Genomic DNA, 23,028 nt, shown 5'->3' on the forward strand with positions numbered 1-23,028 from the left:
TATAAATTAAGTATAAAATTATGCATAGTTTTCAGTTAGGGCTATGCGTAATATAATAATTAATTTTACTTTGCATTTTTCTAGCTATAAGAATTCCATATTATGGACAGAGTTTAAAAAACTATAAAGTAATAAGTAGTTCGTGTGTAATTTGAGGGGAATTATAATATTAATTAGCATCGTATAATATTTTATAAGACTGCTGTTAGCATCTACAATTCATCTTGGTTTGCATAAACCCGGCAACAATTGCATTTGTACGTTCCGCAACCTTTTTCCATTTTTGCTCAGTTTGTAAAAAAATATTTTAAAAGCGACACATCCTTTTGTTATTTGTGCCGTTTAAATAATAACAAAAGAATGCTTTTTGAATACCGTTTCTTTTAATTTAATGTATATTTTATACAGAATAATGTACACACTTCTTTTGCTTTTTACAAAAAAGTAAGAAAGTACTAAACATTTTTGTCATTGGTTTTAAGCGTCTGGCATTATTTCTACAGTTTTATAAACTCCATTAAATTTATGATTATAGTAATTTGTTCTAAATGTCTATGAAGTGTTGCAGATTACAATTACAACGACAATTTAAAGTATATATTGCATAAATATAATAAACTTGAAACTTTAAAATAAAATCCAGTCCTTCCTACCGAAATTGAATTAGACTCATAGCCATAATATCTCACACCACAGATTCTATCAAATCGAGTTAATTGATGAGTTTTATGGCGTATTGTTTTGCAATATGATATTTGCTTATAATATAGCAAAGAACACTGTTGTATTAGCACATAAAATTTCGCATAAAAGATACCTGCACTTAATTATATTAATTCAAGATATGTATATGGAGAATAGTGCGTACTATAAATATAACATTTGTCTGAATAAAATAATGATTTAAACATTCATTAAACAGAGACTTCAATGAGGAAGAGTCTATATTGTATATGTACATCAAAAATACTAATAATATTGTATAGATTAAAAATTTCAATTTAAATAATCACTAACATTTTGAGATTTTCAACACTGTAAATAATACATTATTTAAACAAGAATAAGTTATTAATTTGCCTTGAAATTATGCATTTCTAATTATCATGATAATTCACTTCAGGGTTATGCACAATAAAATAATATGTAAAAAAATATTATAAAATACTATAAATAGTTAACAATAATACAAATATTTTTTGGGTTTTTGGACTGATAACGATTTATTTAGTATAACATATATTGCAATGAACTATAATGGAAGCGTGTTACTTTTCTTTGAGCGCTGGCGGAGAAATTATGTCTTTAAATTATGAAGTCTGCCTCTTAGTCTCTCGATGTGTATCTCGTAGTCCGCCAATGTCTATCTGCCTTTGTCTGATGGACTCGTGAAGACCGGCCTAATGTATCGTAGGTTGGGGAGCTCTCCGACGAATCATAACAATACAGATATCATTCAACCAATTGTTACGCTTGTTTATTCTTGTATATTGAAAGTGAAATTTGCTTGATGGATATTTTTAAGGTTAAATCATGCAACGGGTTGAGTGTTAACGGTGCTTTTTGCCGCCTGATTGCGTATTGCTTGCGCAACCGTTATGCACATAAAGAAATATTTTTTCTTTGCATTTCGATGAAAATTACGACGTCCTATTCACTTGTTTCTTTATGTCCAAAGGATCGTTTTTTCCCTCTGGACATAACGAGGGCTATTGTGCTGGTGCGTTCAGTTACAGTCTACTCTTGTCACGTTCATCCTTGTAATTATTGTGATAATGGTGATTTACTTCGCGAGTATACAAAGAAGAACCTCCACATATTTCTTAAAAAAAAATTGTAACTAAAACCAAATAAAACATCTTTACCATCGAATATGTTTCGAGCGATAGTTGTAGAGATCTTAAAAGCATATTTTAACTTTAATATCAGTTTTTTTATTAAAATTAAAAATACATTAATATGTTTGAATATACCAGTTTACATAAGTTACATCTTAAAACATTACATTAATTTAGTAATGTCTTTTAATACATCCACCACATTTTTATGATGTTGTCTCAGCCATTGAAGTCGAATTTCAGCGTATTCGATGATTTGTTTTATAGCAATACTGGATCCTTTCAAAACATCTCTGTTTTCGTCAATCCATTGTTTTAACTATAAATATAACCAAAAAGTTTAGCTTTATATTAAAACACAATTCATTAAAGCTTATTATTATACCTCTTCAAATTCACTATCTGTCGTTGTCTGTCCACCGATCGTTCTCACATAATTACCGATAGTCGATGGTGTTGAATTGTGGCTGAAAACATAAAGAACATGTTCAGCTTATTATATTTTAAATAATATTTACATAAAATAACAACGAACTATGTAGCAATATCTCCTATTCTTTCAAACAAGAACTTTTTGGCTATGTAATATCCCACATCTGATGATCCAATTATATCAAAAACTGTATATGAATCTTGAGATCTGATACCACTTCCTTCAGTGATAGACCATTCCAAATATCTGTGTACATTATTGTATTATAAGCGCATAAAAATATTTTTATTAACCGGTAAAATGTACCTTATTATTAACCAAACTTCTGTGGTACAACCAAGACTGTTAAGAATCGTGGCCTTTTCACTAGCCACATTTATATTTAGATATCTTTGCCATAAGAATGTCCATTCAGCTTCACCACCTTTATTTATACCGATGCAATAAACTTCATTGCGAAGGTCGCTCGGTATGCTAAAATGTAATTTTAATATATTATATATATTTGCTTATAAATGTGCAAAATTATACATAGGTACATTTATAAGCCAGTGTACATCAATATATGTATGCAAATTACATAGAGTGTACTCAATCTGTGTTTATATTCTGTTATATTAACTTATTATTCGCATCCGGATTAGATTCCTTCATCCATTTATAAAATAACTGCAATGCATGCTTCTTACAACTAGGAACGTCTACTCTGCATGCCCAACTGCTAATGAGTACCTGAAAGATATTAAATATATTTATAAATATAATAAGTACAAAATATGTAAATATGTACCTACCTGATGTTTAACTGCGTCGAGTTTGTCAGGTGTGCTGATAGTTTTGCTGTTCAAACCACCAATTTTATGAAAAGTCGGTGCTATTATTTGTCTCATATACTTTTTGAACACTCCGTAGTCGGATGTCCTTTTTAGAATGACATTGATGCGACCTAAACCAATCAATGCTCCTCTCCAGCATATGTATTCTTCTTCACCAGTGATATATTGTGTTAGCCTGTAAACATATAAATTATCAGGTCAAAACTTCTTGCTGACATAATGTAAAAGAAAAATATAAAGATAATTCTAGATTGGAAGTAATAGGACCATATTGTTGAACCGATCTAAGAGTAGGCTCGATCGTGACCATTGCAAGAAAAAAAATATAAATGGCAAAAAAATATTACTTTAGTGCTACATCATAATTAAGATTGTTTGTCCATGCGAAATCCATTGCGTCAATCAATAATTGAACCCTGTTCAATGTAGGAATCCCATCATGCTCAGGTTTCATTAGAGCTTCCGTTAATAATTCCCAATTTGTATTATCATAGTTAACTCTGTATAAACCTAAAAGTATTAATGATAAATAAGATATACTTTACCATATGTTCATATATGTATGTATACAAATATAACAAACCTGACATATCAACGTTAAAGAGTATCCAATTCAATGAATTTGTTAAATTTGACAATTCTACCGATTTAGTTGCTTTGAGCCATTCAGTCGGTTTGGAGGACTTCGTCAAAATAGTATTTTGTGTGATATAAGTTAATGGAATCCACCATTTTTGCGTAGGCGACTTGAGCAGATTTGGAATGTTTCTATAGCGTGTCTATGATATAAACGAACGTTAATATAACATATGGAATGCATCATTAAATATAAATATATGTTTGTCTTACTTGTGATACTTCTACAGTATTTTTAGTATAATCTCTATTAACAAATATCATTGGATATCCGGTTTGTTTCGTCCAACTGTCCATAATTTGCTTTACAGTAATATCCCCTGGAAGGGATTTCTGTTTATGTGCTTCTAAAGTAAGTGATTCCCACAGATCATCCTGTTCAGCATTCTTGTATTTGTATTTCTTCAAATAACTAAAGTAATGTTTAAAAATAGAGATTTTTTCATAAATTAGAAGGCAATATAACACTCACTTGCTAACACCTTCGCGAAAAACGTTCTCTCCCAAGAATAAATTCATCATTCTGATAATGGCTGAACCTTTCTTATATGAAATCGTATCAAAAATCTGTAATATCTCATCTGGATGTCCAATTGGTACGGAAACCTATGAAGTAAAACCATATATTTATAAATCCATAATTAATAGTAGTTATTTAAATTATCTTAAACGTACTGGATGCGAATTGCTTAATGCGTCAAGTTTTAACACTTCAATTAAATTCTCAACGGCTTCTTCAACTAAGACGTTCCATTCTGGATATATATGATTAACACCTAAAGCGGCTAAATAGGTGGCAAATCCTTCTTTCAGCCATAGATCAGTCCACCATTTCATTGTGACTAGATTTCCAAACCATTGATGAGCAAGTTCGTGTGCAATTATCTATATATAATAAATGATATAAAAAAACCCCTTTTAATAATTATTATCAATTTTAGGATATTATATATTGAATAAATACTCACACTAGCGACGCGATATTTGTTAGCCGTTGAAGAAACATTAGGATGATAAAGCAATGCAGTTTCTCTGTACGTGATGATCCCCCAGTTTTCCATACCTCCAATAAGGAAGTCAGGAACGGCGATCATGTCTTGTTTTGGCAATGGGTATGGTACATCAAAATACTGTGCATAGTACGACAACACTTTAGATCCAAATACAGATGCATATTCTGTCTTAAAAATTGAAATGATCATTACTGAAAATTCAATTAAAAACAAGATCAATTGAATTAAATAAATAAATTGTCACTTGATTGATGGCAGTTTTCTTTGCCCAAATTCTAAACTGAACGTTAGAATCAGTTTTTGGTGACATCATATAATCAAATTTTGATACCATATATGCAACGAGATAGGTAGACATTGGAACAGATTTTTCAAAAGTGTCCCAAAACCAATTGTCCATTCCGTCTCTAGAATTTAGTATCAGAAATAATATTTGTTTTATAATAATATATATAAAATATTTTACTTATTAACTTACATTGGTTCTGATTTATTTAATGGCATGTTACTAATAGACGTTACATCGCTTGATCGGCCTAGCTTAATTTTAAAGGTAGATTTAAAAGCTGGTTCATCGAAGCATGGGAAAGCACGACGTGCATAATCTGCTTCAAATTTTGTCACAGCTAACCATCTAAAAATATTTATATTATCATAATAATATATTAAATAATTTGTTGATTATTAAATATTACTCTTTTTTTCCATCCTCATTATTATAACTACTTCTATAGTATCCGATGAGATCATCCTTCAATCGTCCTTTGAATGGAATTTTAAGTTTATATTGTTTTCCTTGTTCCAAATCTTTTTCCAAGTTGATTATAAGGAAATCTAAATCTTTTTTATATTCCACATTAACGACACTAATATGACTGTCATCTTCCGAGCATTTTAAATTTACATCTTTTTCAGAAATTTCTAAATTTTTCGAATGCACCGTAATGGAATTAGTCGCTTGTTCAACATTTAGCTGAAATTGAAAGTTATTTTATTAAATATATATTAACTTTAAAACTGTTGTTCATAACACAAAATAGATACCGTCATTAAAACATTTCCAAGAAAAGCAAAGTTTTCACTGTCACCAAAATGAGTCAAAATATCCAGATCGTAATGTTCCGGTGCTATAGATTGAGGTAATCTATAATCCTGACATAATGCAAATCCTAAGAAGGATATGAAGAACGATATTTTTATCCTTTTAATCATGTTGTGGTTTTATTAGCTGTGAATATAAATTAAATGAACAATAATTAATTAAGATAAACATTGAATTTGAGTGTCATGACGTAAGCTATATTATATATTCTGACATGCGCATCAAAATACATCTTGAAATACAAAGTGGTGCATAAATATCTCCCATATTTTGAGGGTGTACTGTGTAAGCAGATTTAATTCGGTAGGTTAGGCTCTACTGTTCTAAGTACCCATCGAGTTGGACCGTTGTACATCAGGGCTTTGTTGTTTAAGCGTATTATGAGAACATCTGTTCTGCAATAAAAGAGCGTTTTGTACATGCTTCGCGCTAAGTGTTATTCATGCATTTTCGTCTTCAAAATGTGCTTTGAAAAAAAACTTGTTTTTGGCCAAATGTGAGAGTATATTTTTGAAAAAAACCGTGCCCATCACATTGTCGGCCGATTTCACCACCTTCGCCTTCTTTAAAGCTGGATCGTTTCCAGAAACCAACTATTTCCACTGTTCTTTTGTCTCTGGAAGGTAGTGGTGGATCTATATTTCATCAACGGTTATATATCGATGCAGAAACTCGTTAGGATTGTGACAGAAAAGCGCCAAACCTGCGATTGATTGCGTTTATTTTGCACTATAAGCAAACACGGCACCCATTTTACTGATATATTTTTTATACCCATTTTTTTGTGAAAAATTGAAACTACTGAGTCATTCGATATGCCTGTGGCCTCAACAGGTTTGCGTTTGAATCGTCGATCACTCAAGACCTCGTGGATTTTGTCGATCATTTCTAGCGTAGTCACCTCAAGTGGACATCCCGAACAATATTCATCACTTGTGTATGTACGAATACATTTAAACTCATTCGCCCAATTGTAAACAGTCTTAAACGCTGGTGCAGATGTATCATGAACTTTATCCAACTCGGTTTTGTTTTGCCTTTCAAATGAAAGTGTTGAATCACTACACGAAGCTCGTTTTTTCCATTGTTCGAAAATAACAAAAGTTGTTTGCTTCAATCGATTGTAAAAACGAAAGGACGACAATTTGACAGCAGTCTATTGGCAAATGGTACTTTTTAGAAACAAACTTGTTTCGATACTACTAGCGCCATCTCTTGAGTTTTTTAACAACTTATTGACCTACCCTCGTACCACCAACAATTGCAATTTTAATAGTAGTAAAATGTCAATGTGCAAGATAGTCCAGCAATATGTTAGTATAATGTATTTTATTAAATTGAAATATCTAATCCACATTAAATTAAAAGTGTTATTATTTATTAAGAAAAATCAGATATGTAATTATTTTAATCAGTAGGTAACAATAATTTAACCAAGATAAAACTTTTCGGATACGAATAGGTAAATATTATTTTAGCAGTCCATTACCAAGTTGAACTTAAGTAAAATTATATGAATAATTATTTTAATTACAAATTTTATGTTCATAATAATGTGGATATTATGTACTTAATTTATATATAAAAATATATACGTATGCTACTATAATTATTATTTTTATTATATAAATTCTATACAAATAGATTTCTATACACCGACGAAGGTCTCCCACGTCTACTTTAATAACAATTTGATATTGTTTCAAATGCAACAATTATTCAATATATATTAACTTACTGAATAGTAAAAGTTTACTTACAGAATTGGTGTAAAATATCAAATACTGTTATTTATGTTCGAGAATGAGCTGACAACACAACGTGCTTTCTACGGAGCTGTATCGCTACTGGAGTTGTATTAAACAGACGTAGTTTAAAAAAAACATTGTTAAAAAACTGTCCTATATTACGATTGGATTATTATCATTTAATGCGTCATGTACATCCTAGTGATAGTAAAAATGTGTATGTAAATAGTGACATTTTAATAGTTATTTTGGGCGAACGTTTGCTCGTCCTTAGACGATAAAAAGGTATATAAACACATCATTAGATAATAAAAGCTATAATTACGCAAATAAATGAGATACTATTTTTTACTTAACCAATTAAAATCACCTCTATACGATTATTCGCGAATAATTAATTATAATAGACTATTTACTGCAGTCGTTTTACAGAGACAGATGTTAATATTTTTATGTGATTAATATACTCATTCCTCGATTTACGCGGTGGATACGTTCCAAATTTTTTTGTGTAAATTAGGAATAGAACAATATTTGTGAAATTGAATTGTATTCACGCGTACTTTATTAAGCTAAAAAAATTGACATGCGTGCATTCGAAAATGCAACTTAGGACACACTGCATGCGCAGTGTGAGAGGTTCCAGGTGTAGGTCAAGTGCAAGAAGTGTGAATATATTTAGTTTCACACGATAGACGTGATCAAAATCAAAATCACAAGAATGTGGTGAATGTATTAAAAGACATATTTTAATAACTGGCATATAATGAACTTGTTTTTGTATGCAGATACCATATGGCACGATATAATTTTAAACTTAATGCATGTATGTTACTTTATATAAAAAATAATTTTTAAACAAATCTCTTAACCGTTACATGATTATTGTGCTGACTCCTGATCGTTGTACTTAAAATGATGAAATTATAATATTAGAATCGTTAGTGAAATATAATAATTTCATTTTATTTTTTAATTACCTATAATAAAACTATAGGGATAATTTAATTTGTAGCTAAGTGCATATGAACCGGTTGTTCACCAGAGAGTATTAGATATTTATAATATGATATATTATATCTACAATTAAAACATATTTAAGAAATTATGACATGTTATACAAGATAGAAAAGGGTTCTGAATCAAATTGGGGATTGTTATTCTAACATGCAAGAAATAATAATATCCCTTTGGTACTAATATGATCATAATTGCATATTTATCGAATGATCTTAAATGCGATAAAAAAATCTTATCTATGTTAAAATTAGTTATTAAAAAATGGTTTGTTAAAAATATTTATAATCATTTAAAATTTTATTTAATAAATTAAGTTATATTTTGTATGGAAAATGTTTTTTTTAAATATGTACACAGAGAAAAAGATAATCGTAACATGTAATTTTACGACAAAGTAATCGAAGTTGGGTTTTAATGTGGAAACATGTCTGCAAAATCTGTCAATTATTAGACATTCATTTGACATCATAATTATAATAGCTAAAAATAACTTTACTTTACTATCAAATCATTATTGTGGCTAATGGAAATTATATTATATGCATATATGTAATATTTTAACTGTACCATGTACATACCAGTATATCAGTTGTTAACAGTCGATTCACACCATTAAATAGTTTTTAATCAGTGGTCGTTCGTTTTTCTCTATTTAGTTTATTATATTGGTATTAACTGGAAACCAGCATATTTATTTTTTTAAATATTCTTTAAACTAGCACATAATTCTTTGTTGGTGTATCGAGTAAGATGATCGGATTATTGGGCACACGAAAATTCCACACAGAAAATTCTGAAAAAATATGATTTTTTGATTATTAAATATATTTTACTTTAAATTACAACTGCTTATTATTTTTCTCTATTTTGAAGCAAAAAATTGTGTAATTATAGGAAATGTAAGTGTATTATTCCAATGTAAATTACTAATATAATTGTAAAATATTCTTTAATTAAAACCAATCTGGTATATATACAGACAATTTTTTTTATATATATATTTACGTATTCTTAAATATACATATACATATGTATGTGTATATTAATTATCTGTAATCATAATTTTTGCTGTACGCAATTTTTGCTTGCAAAATAATCACCAAACCGTCGAGTGGCAATCGTTCGTTCAGGAGGAGTCGGGTAATTTTTTACTGCTTGCGATTATTGTATACAGTCTTTTTTTCTCTCTACTGACGTAAAAAAGTGTCACCTGTGTCAAAGTGAAATATCCAAGTATACCTCTAAGCATTGACGCCCATCAGAGAGAAAGCAAGCTTCAGATGACCTATTACAGCAATCCAAGGGATTAGAATAGCGATACTCAACCTGCGGCCCAACACACATAATCGTTAGCAAATATTTTTAAACATTTCAAACTTTGAGTTATACTGGAACAATCGCTCACTTCGACGAGTAGAGATTATTCCCCACAACCGGTGGTTCTTATCTCTTCCCTTACTTCAGTACTTCAACTATCTCACTCACCATCATCGTCATTCGCCACTCACTAAGAACCTGATTTGTCTAAAACAGCAAAAATTTGTCTCAACACCAAAAATCACATTATTATTTAAATAAACGAATAAATAAATAATTTTGAATATCTTGGATACATTTGTCTTTTGTGTATTTATATGTATATTTTTTTGTCCATGAGCGATTTGGTCGAAAATCGTGGAGTTGTACAGGTGTACAGGTGTTATATGTATGTATATATTATAAAATTAGCCACTCGTGACATATTTTATGCGAAATATTTTAATTAGGCATTAAAAATTATTAAAAATATCTACTCATAATATTCACTTGATAATTCATCGTGTTTTCTTTTCTTCTCAGTGTTGCCATATAGTAAATTTCCAGTCCGGGTCAAAAGCAATAAAATCGTTTCATCGCGGTGAAAACGCTCGATTATCAAGCGTTTATATTAAGACTTTTTATAGTGAGTGAGAATCGAATGAAGCACATCTAAACGGAATTTTGCCCAATAGGAGAGCGCAAAAAACAATTATCCTTTCTCAGAAGACAAAAATCCATGTCAAAAGCAATAAAATCGAGCCGTCGCCGTCGCAGTGGAAACGCAAGTTACCGAGCGTTCTCACCGGCACTGACACGATTTTATTGCTTTTTTGCCTTCTGAGAACTGATAATTGTTTTTGCGCAGTCTTATTGAGCAGAGTAATATCGGTAAAGATAGCTATCATATTTTTAAAACATAGTGTAATATCGAAATGCAGATAAACTATGGAGCAATATCTGAGATGCAATGACTATTTGTACTTATTCTTCCGCTTATTTTCCCCTGAGAGATGAGTTGACTTAGTTTGGATTTTGGACCTGACCTAATAAAAGTTTTAAAACTATAATTAATGTTAGCACTTTTATTAGGTTAGGTTTGGGTTTGTACATCAAATGGACGTTTCGCAACTGTAAAATTGAGTGTCATAGACATTTTAGAGCAGCATGTCAACGCCTATTAGTTAAATTATATTTTCGCTAGTAGAAATATATATCTATTGGTGAAAATATATTTAGACTATACTAGTGAAAATATAACTTTACCAAAAAATACAAATTAACTGTAACATTTATACATCGAATGTAAATAAATAATGATAAGTATGTAAATATGTATATTACTAAATATAGAAAAGTTATTCATATAATTTTACTATCACCTGCCAGATAATTTATATTTTCACTGGACAAAAGTCGCTCATAATTTCGCACTTAATTCTCCAAATTAAATTATCTCTATAGTTTTATTATAGGTAGTTAAAAAATAAATTGAAATTTTAATAATTAAAAATCAATGTTCCATTTCTCACAAAGATAAGAATTTTAGGAATTTTACTATAAACTGCTTTTAGGCATTTTACTATAAATTTTTCTTATGCTTCCACTTCACTCTCCGAAAGTAGGCGACAGTTGGCCAAGGACGGGAAATATAATGTGAAAATTCGGGCTTACTTCGGTCGAGCTCGGTTGTCCCCGCGCTAAAATCTCTCGCAAGTTCTCCGAGGTCACCGCGAACGGGAGGTAAAGTGGGGGTAATTTGGGTCGAGGCGGCCGACTTCGCCGCCTCCAAAAATTCCCTCGCTTTCCGAAGTTGATACCCGAAGACGCTTCGAGCGCGAGCGGCGAGATACTTCCCCTTTCGCTCTCTCGCGTGACGAGAGAGAGAGATAGAGATGGTTTATCGCAAACTGAGAATTCAATTTCAATATGGGCGTCTTCACGATCGCGGCACTGTTTGGTATTTTTGCCCGATCTGGACGGCCAAAATTATTTCTCCACTTTAGTTGATTCCATAAGTGCTCTTAGTCAAATATATAATATTATAAGTGCTAAAAAATACAATTATTTAAAGTATTTCTTTAATTGTAGGCCCGAGGAATAGGAATTCCGTGTTGAACGGTCGTGCGAATTTCGCCGCGTAGCGTAAAAAAAAAAATTGTATATGTCACAAATTTGCTGTTTTTTATTAAGAAAAAGTATTTGACTAGCATTTTATCATACTCGGTATCGTTTTTTTAAATATGTATATATTTAGTCATTCCAAACAAATTTTTATTTTATTTCATTAGTACGCGATCCACAATTTGACGTTTACTGATTTTACCACGGTAACCATATTATTAAAAAATTACAATCATTACAAAACTGTATTTTAAATTTGACGTTAACATTTCTTTAATTGTAGGCCCGAGGAAGAGGAATTCCGTGTTTAACGGCCGTGCGTAGCGTAATAAAAAAATTTAGCCGCGTAGCGTAAAAAAAATTGTATATGTCACAAATTTGTTGTTTTATATTAAGAAAAAGTACTTGACTAGCATTTTATCATACCCGGTATCGTTTTTTTTTAAATATGTGTATATTTGGTGATTCTGAACAAATTTTTAGGTCGTAACTTTCGCGACTAAGCCCCGTCCCATTTTTAAGAATAATACATTTTTAAGGTATACAATGTGTTAAAAACCGCAAAAATCCGCAGTCAATTTTGCATGTATCATAAAGAGAAAGACCTAAGCTATATATTGTATATAAAATCTCAATTCAGCAAATTGACTTTCCATACTTTTCCTTAAAAAATAATAGAATTTATTCATTAGTTGCACACTTGAACGTTTCCTGTTTATTATTTATTAGTGACAGTGAAGCCTCGATTCAACATAAAATGTCTTATTTACTAACACTGGTCTATTCCGGTGCATTGCAATCATCCACCATCTCCTTTTTCTCCATTTGGCTTTAATTTTTGTTTTGCTTAAAACACGCACGTAATTAGCACATAGGGCGGTGACAGCAGCGGCATGCACATCCTCCATGTCGGAAAGCGCACACGCGTATGAAATTCCCGGCTGTGCGAACGCTATTCGAAACGGCGACCTTGACCGACTTCGGTCGAACTTCCACTAGGACAACTTTCGGAGAGTGAAGTGCAGGTATTACAGAAATGTTAAGATAAAGTTTCCAACAAATATTTTTATTGAAGAAAATAAAAACAAAATGCTTATGTTAATAGTAATTTCCTCACGTTGCATAGTTCGACTCACGTTGTAGTTCCGTCACTACTATAACTACACACATTAGGTGATTTGCTTATCAAGTTAAAGATCGAGGATTCGAGTCCTACTTGAAACCAAAACGTAATTCAATGTATGTCACGTCAGTAAGATCAAATTTTCAAATTAGATTTTCTATTAAGAACAAACATACATATCAAGAAGATTCTATTTAAGCCGAATTACAATTCACTATATCATTGCAAAATATTGTTCTTATAATAAAGATTCATCACATCGTCGCTAGATGGTATATAATATAATTTCTATCTTTGGAAAATATCTCAAAATATACCTTACTTATGTACTCCACTATAATCAATTAGATCGCTGAGTAAATGTAACTGACTAGCTCATTGCAGCTCTTTACTCGTATAATGTAATATCTATATTTTCATAACTGTTTTGTCAGTTAGATTTTTCCAGCTTTTTATATATAATATTATATTTTTATATACTTGGATAATTGTCAGCTATACTAGTTGTCTGTTGACTGATGAACTAGTCCTACTTTCACGTAAACATAGTTAAGGAAGCGGTTCTAATAAATAAAATACACTTGTACCAAAATATGTTATATTTAATAAATATTTCACATATTTTATTATTATAATATATAAAATAAAATATCTAACAAAATGTATAATACTGCAATGAAGAACTATTATTACTATTGTATTATATTTCACTAACCATTCTAATGTCATAATTTCAACATTTTAAGTACAACGATCAGGAGCCAGCACAATAATCATATAACGGTCAAGAGATTTGCTTAAAAAATATTTTTTATATAAATTAACAAACACACATTAAGTTTAAAATTATATCATGTCATACAGTTCCTACATACAAAAACAGGTTCAGTATAAACCAGTTTGCATTAGTTATATCTTAAAACATTACATTCATTTAGTAATGTCTTTTAATACATTCACCACATTTTTGTGATGCTGCCTCAACCACTGAAGCCTAATTTCAGCGTATTCGATGACTTGTTTAATAGCAATACTTGATCCTTTCAAGACATCTCTGTGTTCGTCAATCCATTGTTTTAACTATAAATAAAAGCAAAAGCTCAGCACATTTCTTAAGAATACAATTTATTTAAGCTATGATTATATAATACCTCTACAAATTCACTATCTGTCGTAGTCTGTCCGCCGATTGTTCTCACATAATGACCGATCGTCGACGGTGTTGAATTATGACTGAAAATATAAATAAGTATGTTTAATATATTCTATTTAATATTACATAAACCAACAACGTACTATGTAGCAATATCTCCTATTCTATCAAACAAGAACTTTTTAGCTACGTAGTATCCGACATCTGACGATCCAACTCTATCGAAAACTGAATACGAATCTTGAGATCTGATACCGCTTTCTTTGGTGATAGACCATTCCAAATATCTGTGCACAATATAATAATATAGGCGCATAAAAATATTTTTAATACCCACTAAAATGTTATAAGAATACCTTATTATTAACCAAACTTCTGTAGTACAGCCAAGACTGCGAAGAATAGTAGCCTTCTCACTAGCTACATTTGTATTTAGATATCTTTGCCATAAGAATGTCCATTCAGCTTCACCGCCTTTATTTATACCGATGCAGTAAACCTCACTGCGAAGATCGCTCGGTATGCTGAAACACGTTTACATATTTTTTTTCAAACATATTCTAAAATTATAAAACACCGAAGTGTATGCGGAGCGTTGATGTCACTCTTAACATTAGGCCATATATATACAATATCTATATGTATGCATTGATGAGCAAACTTTCCGTTGATCTTTTAACGGAAACGAGGTGTATACTATTTTTCTTATAAGAATATCAAAAAGCAATATCACAATAGTGATTATATTAACCTGTTATTCACATCCGGATTAGAGTCCTTCATCCATTTATAATACAACTGCAATGCATGCTTCTTGCAACTAGGAACATCTACCCTGCATGCCCAACTGCTAATGAGTACCTGAAAGGTATTAAATAATTTTATAAATACAATTAGTAGAACAGTTTTAGGTCATAATTTTTGTACGGATGTGGTCAGAATTTATATTAATGTATCGGAATACATTTTTTAGAATATAAGCGGCCAAAATATTAATTGGTCGGAATTTATATTAAATGGTTAGAATTTTAATAGGACTGACCAGAATTTATAGTAAATGGTAAGAATTCTCTTGACAAATGGTTTTCAGTCAGTATTTATTACAGTTTTTTGGTCAGTATTTATAAAGAATAACCAGTATTTAAATTATATGATCTATTTTAAATCGCAAGGTGTTACATGGTTTGGTTGTGTTCACAACATTGTCAGATGTCAACATAACAAGCCAAGCGTGCTCTCCGCGGCTGCTCTGTCGTTATTCCCGCTTAGTTCGTTGCACTGCGTCATACGTACAATTAAATAGATTTGTTGAGTCATTCGTAGGGTGTTCAGTGTTCTAAGCAACGCCTGCTTGCTACCATTCGATCGCACAATACCTATCCAACAGTTTTGGTGCGACCGAGATATTTTGTAAAATATTTTTTTTTTAAATTCACATCGTCCTATATTTTAATTGTAACCATTGGATATTTAAACTGACTATGAATAATATAATAAAAACAATTTATTATTTTTATTCTTATCATCCTATATTTTTATTCTGACCGTATGCTATTTTTATTCTAAACATTTGATATTTATTCTGACCCTGAATTATATGACCAGGTTGTTAATAAGCTTCTGACCGGGATTTGATTTTTATTCTGACCCAGTGTTGATTTAAATTCTGACCATTTAATTTGCTGCCATATTTAAATACTACTCACTTGATGTTTAACTGCGTCGAGTTTATCTGGTGTGCTGACAACTTTACTGTTTAAACCTCCAACTTTATGAAACGTTGGTGCTATTATTTTTCTCATATACTTTTTAAACACTCCGTAGTCGGACGTCCTTTTTAGAATAGCGTTAATACGACCTAAACCAATCAATGCTCCTCTCCAACAAATGTATTCTTTTTCACCGGTGATATATTGGGTTAACCTGTAAATATATAAATTATAAAATTGTTTCGCATATTTTTAACGTTCTGTAAATATCGTTAGAGTAAAACAAAAATAGAGAGACATACAAATTTTGAGAATTATAATATGGATCACATCTAAATTGTAAATGGTACATAGAACTTTAGGTATAATACATCCACATGATGCTAACAGCAGAACATGCAGTGAAAATCTGTTTTTGGACCATACAAAGTGTGCGGATAATTGGCAAAGAGCAAACATGATCACTGCGATCAATAAGAAAATAAGGGCCTTAAAAAACCATTACCTTAGAGCAACGTCATAATTAAGATTGTTTGTCCATGCGAAATCCATAGCGTCAATTAATAATTGAACTCTGTTCAATGTGGGAATTTGATCATGCTCAGGTCTCATCAGAGCATCTGTTATTAATTCCCAATTTTTAGCATCATAGTTTACTCTGTATAAACCTAAAAATATTAATGATTAATATGATATATTATAACATATATTTATGTATGTATTATATATCAATATAACGCACCTGACATCTTAACGTTGAAGAGTATCCAATTCAATGAATCTGTTAAGTTTGTCAACTCAACCGATTCAGTTGCCCTGAGCCATTCAATTGATTTGGATGATTCTGTTAAAACATTATTCTGTGTGATGTATGTCAATGGAATCCACCATTTTTGCGTTGACGACTTTTGAATCAAATTTGGAATGTTTCTATAGCGTATCTATGAGATGAATAAATGTTAATATAACATTGCATTGTTAAATATAAATATATGTTTGTCTTACTTGTGATACTTCTACAGTATTTTTAGTATAATCTCTATTAACAAATATCAACGGATATCCGGTTTGTTTGGTCCAACTATCCATAATTTGCTTTACAGTAATGTCTCCAGGAAGAGATTTCTGTTCATGCGCTTCCAAAGTCAGTGATTCCCACAAATCATCCTGTTCCGCATTCTTGTATTTGTATTTCTTCAAATAACTAAAATAATGTTTATAAATAGAGATTTTCTCATAAATTAGAAGGCAATATAACACTCACTTGCTAACACCTTCGCGAAAAACGTTCTCTCCTAAGAATAAATTCATCATTCTGATAATGGCTGAACCTTTTTTATATGAAATCGTATCAAAAATCTGTGATATCTCATTCGGATGACCAATTGGTACGGAAACCTTTTGAGCAATATCATATATTTATTAATCCATGTTTTAAAAGTGAATATATTATTTAATACGTACTGGATGCGAATTATTCAAAGCGTCCAGTCTGAATACATCAATTAAATTCTCGACGGCTTCTTCGACTAAAACATTCCATTCTGGATAAACATGATTGACTCCTAAAGTAGCAACGTATGTAGCAAATCCTTCGTTCAACCATAAATCAGTCCACCACTTCATTGTGACTAGATTTCCGAACCATTGATGAGCAAGTTCGTGTGCGATTACCTAAGATCACCAACGTTTAATGCAGTATGAATATTAAGGCCCAACTCAACAAATGTATGTTTCGAGAAAAGCAAGAAAGAGCTTATTTTTTTGCTAGGAACGGTAATTTTATTCTCAGATTAAAACATAGACTAAAATAATATTTAGTTCAATTTAATAATATCATAAAAATACATTTAATACCCAATAATTTTAAATGTTATTTTTACATTCTCATAAATAAATGTAAATTGTCACATATAATTTATTCCACAGAATTAGTACGTAAATATTTATTTTTACTTATAGTATATATTTTAATTAAATTATTATAATACTTACACTAGCGACACGGTATTTGTTTGAAGTAGAAGAAACATTTGGATGATAAAGCAATGCAGTTTCTCTGTAAGTGATTATCCCCCAATTTTCCATAGCACCCGAGTGAAAGTCGGGAACGGCGATCATATCTTGCTTCGGCAATGGGTATGGTACATTAAAATACTGTTCGTAGTACGACAATACTTTAGGTCCAATTACAGATGCATATTCTGTCTTAAAAATTGAGTTGATCATTATAAAAATCACTGTCAAAATCAGATTAATTTAATTAAATAAATAAATTGTTACTTGATTAATGGCGGATTTCTTTGCCCAAATTCTGAACTGAACGTTTGAATCAGTTTTCGGTGATATCATATAATCAAACTTGGATACCATGTATGCAACGAGATAGGTAGACATTGGAACAGATTTTTCAAAAGTGTCCCAATACCAATTATCCATTCCGTCTCTAGAATTTAATTTCATAAATAGTAATTGTTTCCTGATAATATAAAAAAAATATATTACTTATTAACTTACATTGGTTCTGATTTAACTAATGGCATGTTACTAATAGACGTTACATCGCTTGATCGGCCTAGCTTGATTTTAAAGGTAGATTTAAAAGCTGGTTCATCGAAGCATGGAAAAGCACGACGTGCATAATCTGCCTCAAATTGAGTCACAGCTAACCATCTAATAAATAAATAAAAATATAATAATATTAAAATAATTACATATTAAAAATATATTATTTAATAAAATATTACTCTTTTTTGCCATCCTCGTCTTTATAACTACTTCTATAGTATCCGATAAGATCATCCTTCAAACGTCCTTTGAATGGAATTTTAAGTTTATATTGTTTTCCTTGCTCCAAATCTTTTTCCAAGTTGATTATAAGGAAATCTAAATCTTTTTTATATTCCACATTAACGACATTTATATTACTGTCATCTTCCGAGCATTTTAAATTTACATCCTTTTCAGAAATTTCTAAATCTTTCGAATGCACCGTAATGGAATTAGTAGCTTGTTCCACATTTAGCTGAAATTTAAAGTTGTTTTATTAAATATATATTATCTTTAAAACTGTTGTTCGTAGCACAAAATAGATACCGTCATTAAAACATTTCCAAGAAAAGCAAAGTTTTCACTGTCACCAAAATGAGTCAAAATATCCAGATCGTAATGTTCCGGTGCTATAGATTGAGGTAATCTATAATCCTGACATAATGCAAATCCTAAGAAGGATATGAAGAACAATATCTTCATCCTTGTAATCGTGCTGTCAGTCAACTAGCTGTATAATAACAATAAAATTAATAACAATTAAATATTCAAAATATATTATGCTATTGTTTTTTTTCGTCACAATTGATGCATTCTTAATTCAACAAAAGTATATAAATATTTTTTGAATATAACTGTTTAAATCTTATGTATAAAATCAAACATAAGAATAAATATGGCAATGAAATTTTAAAAGGTTACACTGACATTTGCAGTATTTACGACACAAAACATTTAACATATATCTGTTTTACAAACAAATTTTAAATCACTTCATGACGATCATATAACAAGAGGTGTTGTAATGGATCAGCATATGTGACGTTTAGAATGCATATAATACAAATGATCATTTTGTTTCGGTTATTTACTATTGTATAATGCAGAAATTTAGAACCACACTTCTCTAAGATAAGACAAAGTTCACATTATCTTTTCATAAATTAATTTTAAATTATTCAATTTTATTTCACATATTTCATGATTTTTTTCTATTGTATTATGTACAGATAATAATAAAAAAAATATATTTTATGATCAATGAAGTATATATAACAGTTTATTTTCACTTTAAAAGTATATGCGATGTGCTAGATATTGATTTTAGGCGTCATATATGTTTAATATTAACAATATTAAACATATATGACGCCTAAAATATAACATTAAAAAAGCGAACAATCTTATAAGTATCTAAATTTCTTGAACCATGAATACAAATAAAATTAAGTCACTTTATTTTGATGATGTAGCACCTTTACAAACAGCACAGTACTTTTGAAAAATATTTTTACCATAAAAATAGGATTTTTTTAATCAATGTATATTGATTAAACATTTTCAGAATATTATTTTAACCATGAAAAGAAATATTGTTTTAAAAATATACACTATGAATAAAAATTTATCCTTGAAAGTGAGTGCTTTTCAGTTAAAAATTAGCTCGTAGACATACTTCATATATTATTCGGTGTCAATGAATCTATGTTCTACATATTACAAAATAGCAAAAACCGGTTTATTATAAACTTATTAAAAAAGTTGTCCTAATGAGTCTTCAAATCCTCAAATTTAACGGTATCATTTTTTCAGTTGAAGATTGTATTGATGGTTCTAAATCGATACTAGTGCTTCCATATCTTATGTTATAATCTTGGACAAGATCTATCAGAAACCTGTTTTAAAATTACACATTACATAATCGCACGTTTACATTACATTATACCTAGAGTTCAACCAAGTTAAATGAACTTGAAACACTATGAAACGAGAGACTGTCTAGCGTGCATGAAAAAATTAATGACACAACTTAAAACAAAAAATAGATTTTTTACATTCGCATACATTAAATGTTTTCAACAATTTTTCTTTTAAACATATATAATCACATTTTATAAAAAATTTTAGTGAATTTGTAATTTAAGCCAGGAAATTCATAAAGTTATATTCGATATGGATGGTTCATCAAAAAATAGTTAATTAGATGATGCAAGTTGGAGTAATATAATTATAACTATAAAAAAATATTTGCAATTTATATACTTTTCTTATTATAAACACAAGGAAAGAGTTTTATTTTTAAAGTGACTTAGTGTAGTTTGTTAATGTTGCATTTTAATGGAGCTCAAGAGCTGGAGCTGGAATGAGTTACTCTGTTAAACTGCAATATGGAATTTATTAAGCAATAAATTGAAGTAAATCAAAAAATATCCATTAGAATCTTCTATCAAACGTAAAGGAAAATTGCCTTATCTTAAGTTTTATCTTCAAAAAGTTATTTAGAATATACAATTTGCATTGGTAATCTCTTCAGAATCTTCGAAAACAGCACGCAAATATACAAAAAACATCCAGCACTAAGTTGCCTTTTGTATTGTTCAAAATTAAAATTTCAACAACACCGTGACAAATAACGAAAAGTGTTATTAAATAGAAACAGAGATGGATTGTAATGAACTGACAAATAAAATAGTTTTATTTCGTAAAACGGGTAAAATTATTTACATAGGAGATATCCAAATATAAATTTATAAAATATCCAAAATTAAATAAAAATTAAAATATCTTGAGCTATGATGCAAAATTATTCCCGACATTTGATTTAATTAGTTGTCTCATAACTCACCAGAACCAAATGTACCTTCACGGTTTATCTAAAAAGCATTTAATGTTTCATTAATTAAAGTGTATAAAATCGCAGCGTAGCTATTATTTTTATTTTTTATTTTTAACTAGCAATGTAATCCAAAATAACACTAGTTTTTCAATTAAATTTAAATTAAACTACACTTGCCCATCATGAATCTAAAAAGGCTCTTTGAGTCAATTATTAACATTGAAAAATCATTAAATCAAAAATTTATATCTTTAAAGTATTATATATTACATAAAAAATATTTTAACCACGAATGTATTTATATTAAATATTTTTTATAAACTACAATTGACTATGCATAAAAAACTTTAGTCACTTTTTTGATAAAATTATTATTTTTTTACAATGTGCTTAACAGTTTTAAGTTGTCAGAGTTATCTCTAGTTTTCTTAATTATTCAATAATTGTTCGAAAAAGTATTTAAGTTACCTTTAAAAAAATAACATAGATACATACATAGTTTCCAACATATATGATTAAAGTAGTCTATATGTTGATAATTTTAATCATATACAATTATAAATGCTAAATAACCAGATTTCTATACACTTAGGTGTACGAAGGTCTCACATATCTACTAGAATAACAATATGGTTTCAACTGTAACGATTATCCAATGTGTGTATATAACGTATCGAATAGTAAAAGCGTTCTAGTTACTGATTCAAGTCTTACTTACAGTATAGGTACAAAAATTCAATACACTCGGTTAGTTCTGTACGAGCATGAGCTGACAACACAACTCGTCTTCTACGGAGTTGTTTCACTACTAAACTCAAACGCGCGTAGTTGTTCACTTAATATGTACCTACTATATTGCACTATTCCGTATTACGATGGGGTTATTATTATTTACTGCGAACGTTTTCCGATATACGCTTTGATAATAAAATAGGCATATACTAAAAGCTGTATATTTTTATTGGCATTTGCTAAACAAGTTTGCTCGTTTATGAATATATAAGAAGGTTTACACATCCTTATTAAATCAATTAATGGTACCTGTAAGCCACTTTTTAATAGTTAAATATTTATTATACAAGAATTATTTTTTAGATTCAAGTACATTGTATGTTTGCGTACACAATTTCGAATGTTTGCATGGAAGTGTCATACAGTTAATTTCTGTAAAGACATTTGAGTATGGAAAGCTACCATTAAAAAATCAAGTTTTTTTATAATTTTTTGGATCGAATAGTGAACGTGTTTATTTTAATAAAATATGCCGTAAGTTCAAACCCCGTCCGCCCCCTTTTTTACACCCCTGTCATATGCTGTATAATTATTTCTACGGAAGTTAAAAATAAATATGTATATTATCTAGTGACTTTACAATTTTTTTGGGATCTAACTAAGGCTACCATCGGAGGCGTAAATAAAGTAATTTTAAAATTGAGCACAAAACCTTATTATTTATAAAAAATTGTCATTATAATATTTGAAAAAAATATAATAAAACACTACTTTTGTCGGTGAGGTGCATTATGGTATCGCTGTCCTCTGGAGTACGGGGTATCGCAGATACCTGGCTGGCCCTCTAATGAGGGCCTCGCTCCGTAAAGGCAACTCGAA

At 30.0% G+C, this 23,028-nt stretch overlaps 2 protein-coding genes across 7 annotated transcripts; both read right to left on the bottom strand.

Annotated features, from left to right (window-relative positions):
- Positions 1–1,911: 1,911 nt before the first annotated feature.
- Positions 1,912–9,396, bottom strand: LOC148228381 (aminopeptidase N-like). 6 transcript variants are annotated; one of them, XM_088199974.1, is made up of 17 exons: positions 9,205–9,396; positions 5,801–5,984; positions 5,452–5,729; positions 5,235–5,390; positions 5,001–5,163; positions 4,712–4,924; positions 4,419–4,628; positions 4,216–4,349; positions 3,957–4,155; positions 3,691–3,886; positions 3,455–3,617; positions 3,066–3,282; positions 2,894–3,003; positions 2,578–2,745; positions 2,374–2,517; positions 2,224–2,305; positions 1,912–2,157 (listed from the first exon to the last, which is right to left on the bottom strand). In XM_088199974.1, the coding sequence occupies exons 2-17, from the start codon at positions 5,966–5,968 to the stop codon at positions 2,002–2,004; spliced, it is 2,757 nt and encodes a 918-aa protein (XP_088056100.1). In that variant the 5' UTR covers positions 5,969–5,984; positions 9,205–9,396; the 3' UTR covers positions 1,912–2,001. The 6 variants fall into 6 exon arrangements, 5 of the variants coding, with proteins under 5 accessions (XP_088056100.1, XP_088056099.1, XP_088056101.1 ...); XM_088199973.1 differs by lacking the exon at positions 9,205–9,396 and adding an exon at positions 7,619–7,715; XM_088199975.1 differs by lacking the exon at positions 9,205–9,396 and adding an exon at positions 6,760–7,057.
- Positions 9,397–13,750: 4,354 nt separating this feature from the next.
- On the bottom strand, positions 13,751–22,227 carry LOC148228382 (aminopeptidase N-like). The gene is made up of 17 exons (XM_088199978.1): positions 22,136–22,227; positions 19,128–19,311; positions 18,779–19,056; positions 18,549–18,704; positions 18,315–18,477; positions 18,027–18,239; positions 17,496–17,705; positions 17,296–17,429; positions 17,037–17,235; positions 16,774–16,972; positions 16,537–16,699; positions 16,029–16,245; positions 15,074–15,183; positions 14,679–14,846; positions 14,466–14,609; positions 14,321–14,402; positions 13,751–14,249 (listed from the first exon to the last, which is right to left on the bottom strand). The coding sequence occupies exons 2-17, from the start codon at positions 19,281–19,283 to the stop codon at positions 14,100–14,102; spliced, it is 2,742 nt and encodes a 913-aa protein (XP_088056104.1). The 5' UTR covers positions 19,284–19,311; positions 22,136–22,227; the 3' UTR covers positions 13,751–14,099.
- Between the last annotated feature and the right edge of the window lie 801 nt (positions 22,228–23,028).

Source organism: Plectrocnemia conspersa, unplaced genomic scaffold (assembly GCF_051122295.1).
Source record: "Plectrocnemia conspersa isolate PC_06_02 unplaced genomic scaffold, ASM5112229v1 ptg000012l, whole genome shotgun sequence".
NCBI lineage: Eukaryota > Metazoa > Arthropoda > Insecta > Trichoptera > Polycentropodidae > Plectrocnemia > Plectrocnemia conspersa.